The following is a 4,491-nucleotide window of genomic DNA, read 5'->3' on the forward strand; positions in this document are numbered from 1 at the left end:
CTCAGAGGTTAAGAGCATTGCCTGCTCTTCCAAAGGTCCTGAGTTCAATTCCCAGCAACCACATGGTGGCTCACAACCATCTGCAATGAGGTCTGATGCCCTCTTCTGGCCTGCAGGCATATACACAGACAGAATATTGTATACTAAATAAATAGAAAATCAATTGATGCACAGGGAGGCTAATTACACCCAAATAGACTCTAATTCATTTCCCCATTGAACCATAATTTCTGACATAGCCTCTTGTCCCTCCCAACCCTATGAGGTTTATTAGATTATGCCTCCTGTTTTTTAGCCTTAGCACTCTCTTATAGTTTAGAACCTGTAGTACAGAAGCTAAGAGGGCCAAACAAATTAACTAGCCGGCACATGGAAATCCTGCATCATTGCCTGTGAGCCCAGCCCTCATGAGGCTGAGGCAGGATAATTCCCATGAGTTCAAGGTCAGCCTGGGCTATGGCTATGTAATGAGTTCCTGACCAACCTGTGTTGGACAGTGAGACACTGTCTGGCAAAAGAAGAGAAAACTTTAGTTATACTCAGTAGGCTTGTACTACTTCCTTGCCAGATGCTAGACAGCACAAGTATTAGTTCAATCTTTTAACAAAAAACTTAAAAAGCTTGGAGTGACATAATATAATACACTTAAAATATCATGTGTTTTCTGGATTTTTTGAGGAAGAAGGAAGGCAAATTAACACACTGCTTTGAGTTGGTATTCCATGTATGACAGTCATGTCCAAAGTCTGAAACATATCCCATTACATGTACCGTGGTCCCTAAGAGCTAAGCAGATAAGGACTAGCGTATTTATTTTGGATGCCTTTCTGTTTTGTATTGTTTTGAAACAAGGTCTTAGTAGCCTGCCTAGGCTAGCCTTGGACTTACAGCAATTCCCCTGCCTTAGCTTCAGACAAGTGTTGGGATTTCAGATGGGAACCACCATGCCCAACTTTGGATGCCCTTTTATATGACTATGCAAAGCCTCCAAAACCTTCATCTCTACTGAGAGGTGCTCCCAGTGACGACACATGAGGACTACTGAACATGAGAGAGGAGAGGGTGAGCGAAGATAAGTGGGAAGCACATCCCCCTTCTCTTCCGGGGCCATGGGTGCCAGAACTGTAGTGACAACAGTAACTATTCTCCCAGTGAGAAGGGGTGTGGCTTGGCTCTGAAAATCCAGGACACACAGTTGCCAGCTCCACGACACTCCCTTGGATCTTTTCCCAGACCTACTCAAAAGAGTAGTGGAGAACCCCTAGTCTGTTTCTGTCCCCAGGGGGCTGTCCCTTCTTTCTTCCACACTGAGCCCTGGGGTCTGAATTCCTAGCTCGTGTTCCCAGTCCTGCATGAGGTTAGCTCTGTTCAAAGCTTTGCTGCGGAGAGGTCTATAGCCATTGTGTGGTATGTTATAAATGTTAGACTCGTGATGTGGGTTTTTCCCCTTGTGTGTTGTGATTACCTTAATGAATAAAAAACTGCTTCTAGCCTATAGCAGAGCAGGGTGAGGCAGAGCAGAGCTAGGCAGGTCATTAATTTTACGGTTACCTATAGGTATGGTGGTTAAGATTGTACTTGCTCTTATCTATCTGTTCATATTGCGGGTAAAATCTTATCACTGAAATGAATGCTTTGTTTTTTTTAATATTTCTAAGGCTTACAAAACATTGACCTGCATTATTTTTTTCTTGATAATTTCAATAGCATGATTTTGTGTTCTTGGACATTTGTATCAATCTTTCTCCAATTGGAAGACTGATTTTTGAGGTAAGAGAATTTTGATGTTTTTTTTTCAAATAAATTTTGAGGCATCTATAATTGATAAAATACTGAGTGATCTCTGAAACCTTTCATCTTTGTTTTGTAGCTATATTGTGATACATGTCCCAAAACATGTAAAAATTTTCAGGTCTTGTGCACAGGAACGGCAGGGTTTTCTGAGAGAGGCGTAAAGCTTCATTACAAAGATTCGATTTTTCATCGAGTAGTCCAGAATGGTTGGATACAAGGAGGAGGTGAGCTGCAAACTTTAATATGACGTCAAAGCCGAGTGCATTAACACCATTCATTTACCTTTATGAATTATAAAGAATTAGGGCCGACCTCCCATTCACAGAGAGCCTCCATTTCTTTGTTGGTGTGTTGATTTTTCAAGACAGGGTGTTACTGTGTAGCCCTGGCTGTCCTGGAACTCACTGTGTAGTCCAGGCTGGCTTGGAACTCACCAAGATCCGCCTGCCTCCTGGGTGCTGAGTCATGGGTACTGAACCGTGCAGTTCATCTGGCTTCTTTTTCATAGGTTCTGGAACCCAACTCAGATACTTATGCTTGCATGGGGAGCACTTCATGGAGCCATCTCCAGCCCAAGAATTCGATATTGATAATAACAGATGTATAATTTAAAGACAGTTATATGTGGTCAAATGATTCATTAACATATAAGTATTTTTTAATCCCTAATATAAGTTTTTTTTTTTTCAGGAACATGGCAAATTAAAAAATGGCATAGAGTAAGATGACTTTTTTTTTAAATCAGAAAGTACTTTTAAAAGTTCAACTAAATACATAAAAATACCTAGGATCACATTTGGGAATTTGAAAATGGAACAAGGCTGGGCCATGCCTTTAATCCCAGCACCCAGGAGGCAAAAGCAGACAGATCTCTGTGAGTTCAAGGCTAGCTTGGTTTACAGAGTGAGTTCTAGGATAGCCAGGACTATGTAGAGAGATCCTGTCTCCAAAAACAACAGCAACAACGAGAGAGAGAGGGCGGGTAGATGGAGTTCCTCTGTGTCTTGGCAGCCATTCCCAAATAACCACTGAAACTTATTATTACTTACAAATGCTCAGATGATAGCACAGACTTGTTACTAGTTAATTCTTATATTTTAAATTAACCCGGGCCGGGCGATGGTGGCGCACGCCTTTAATCCCAGCACTCTGGAGGCAGAGGCAGGAGGATCTCTGTGAGTTCGAGACCAGCCTGGTCTACAGAGCTAGTTCCAGGACAGGCTCCAAAGCCACAGAGAAACCCTGTCTCGAAAAACCAAAAAAAAAAAAAAAAAAATTAACCCGTATTTCTTATATACACTTTGCCACATGGCAGTATCTTCTTTCAACATGACACATTCATCTTGCTTCTTTCTGTGCCTCTCCCGAGACTCTGCCCTTCTTCTTCCCAGGGTCCTCTCAGTTCGGCTGTCCACCTAGCCTCTACCTAGTCCAGCTATTGGCCAGCCAGCTGAGAGTAATACATATTTATAGCATACAAAGTTTGTTCCTCAGCATTTCTCCCCCTTTGTCTAATTAAAAAGGAAGGCTTTAAATTTAACATAGTGAAACTATGTATAGCAGAACAGTTATTATGAAAGAATTACAGTCACAGTATCCAGTCCATTTGTATTTGGCAAGTTTAGAGAAAATTCCCTATTATTTATCTTATCTTTGTGGCTTTAAACATTTATACCTAATTTAACTTTTATTATAACTACAGAAAACTTTAACTATGGCTTTTTAGTCTTCAACTCTGCCAAAGACCCCAGAAGGGTGAACTGCTAACTAACAATAGGGACATCTCGCTTCCTGAACAGACACCAAAGTTCTTCTGTAACGTTGGACATCTATCTTTGGCCTAAAGGCCTAGCATATCTGACAGACTTTTTCTGAGAAGCAGGAAATTTTGAAGGACCTTGTCTTGGCAATGTTTGATAGTCACTTTCTTTTTCATTCTGCTGGTCCAGTTTGGACAGTTTACTGTCAGCAATTGAGGTAAGGACAATTTCTCTGCCCAGATGTCTAGCTTTTGCCATAAAGAAAACAAACTCCATATGGAGGTTCTTTGATGACCATCATCTTTTGAAGTAAATTGGTACTGTCAAGAACAGACATATCTCATTGTCACGAATAGCCTTAAGTTATTAAAGATATTAAATGTCATATTCTGTAGGCCTTTGAAGTGTTTGAAGACCATCTATCTATCTAAATATATCTGTGTATGACCTTGAAAATATACCTGACTATATGTTTGACTATTTTAGATGGCTACTAATATGCAATTCCTAAATATACATTGCATATTTAAATGACATATGTACCCCATATGTCATATGCATAAACATAGTACCCCAAACAAGAGTAGAAACATTCATATAGTGTAAGAAAATTAACTTTAAATTTGTATCACTAAATCAAAATCCATACCAATGTAAAATATTTTGAGATTAATGGTTGCTTTTTGCATTAAAGTAGGTTCAAAAATCTACCTTTTTCCTATCATTTCTATATTAGAGACAACAAGAGCGCATGTAACCAAAGTAATAAAAAGCCAGGCAGTGGTGACACATTATCTTTAATCCCAGTACTCGGGATGCAGAGGCAAGTGGATTTCTGTGAGTTTGAGGCCAGCCTGGTCTACAAGAGCTAGTTCCAGGATGAGCTCCAAAGCTACAGAGAAACCCTGTCTTGAAAAACCAAAAAAAAAAAAAAAAA

The 4,491-nt window shown here is 40.0% G+C and overlaps 1 protein-coding gene across 3 annotated transcripts in view; it reads left to right on the plus strand.

Annotated features, from left to right (window-relative positions):
* The window catches only part of Ppil6 (peptidylprolyl isomerase like 6), a 24,046-nt gene that overhangs the window by 10,299 nt on the left and 9,256 nt on the right, over positions 1-4,491 (plus strand). For 2 of the 3 annotated variants that reach the window (XM_005363597.2, XM_026787479.1), the window contains 2 exons: positions 1,708-1,770; positions 1,871-2,018. In XM_005363597.2, the coding sequence (XP_005363654.1) occupies positions 1,708-1,770; positions 1,871-2,018 (211 nt within the window). The remainder of the gene's footprint in view (positions 1-1,707; positions 1,771-1,870; positions 2,019-4,491) is intronic. The other variant, XM_026787478.1, reaches the window with a different exon arrangement.

Source organism: Microtus ochrogaster, linkage group LG9 (genome assembly GCF_000317375.1).
Source record: "Microtus ochrogaster isolate Prairie Vole_2 linkage group LG9, MicOch1.0, whole genome shotgun sequence".
In the NCBI taxonomy this organism is placed as follows: Eukaryota; Metazoa; Chordata; class Mammalia; order Rodentia; family Cricetidae; genus Microtus; species Microtus ochrogaster.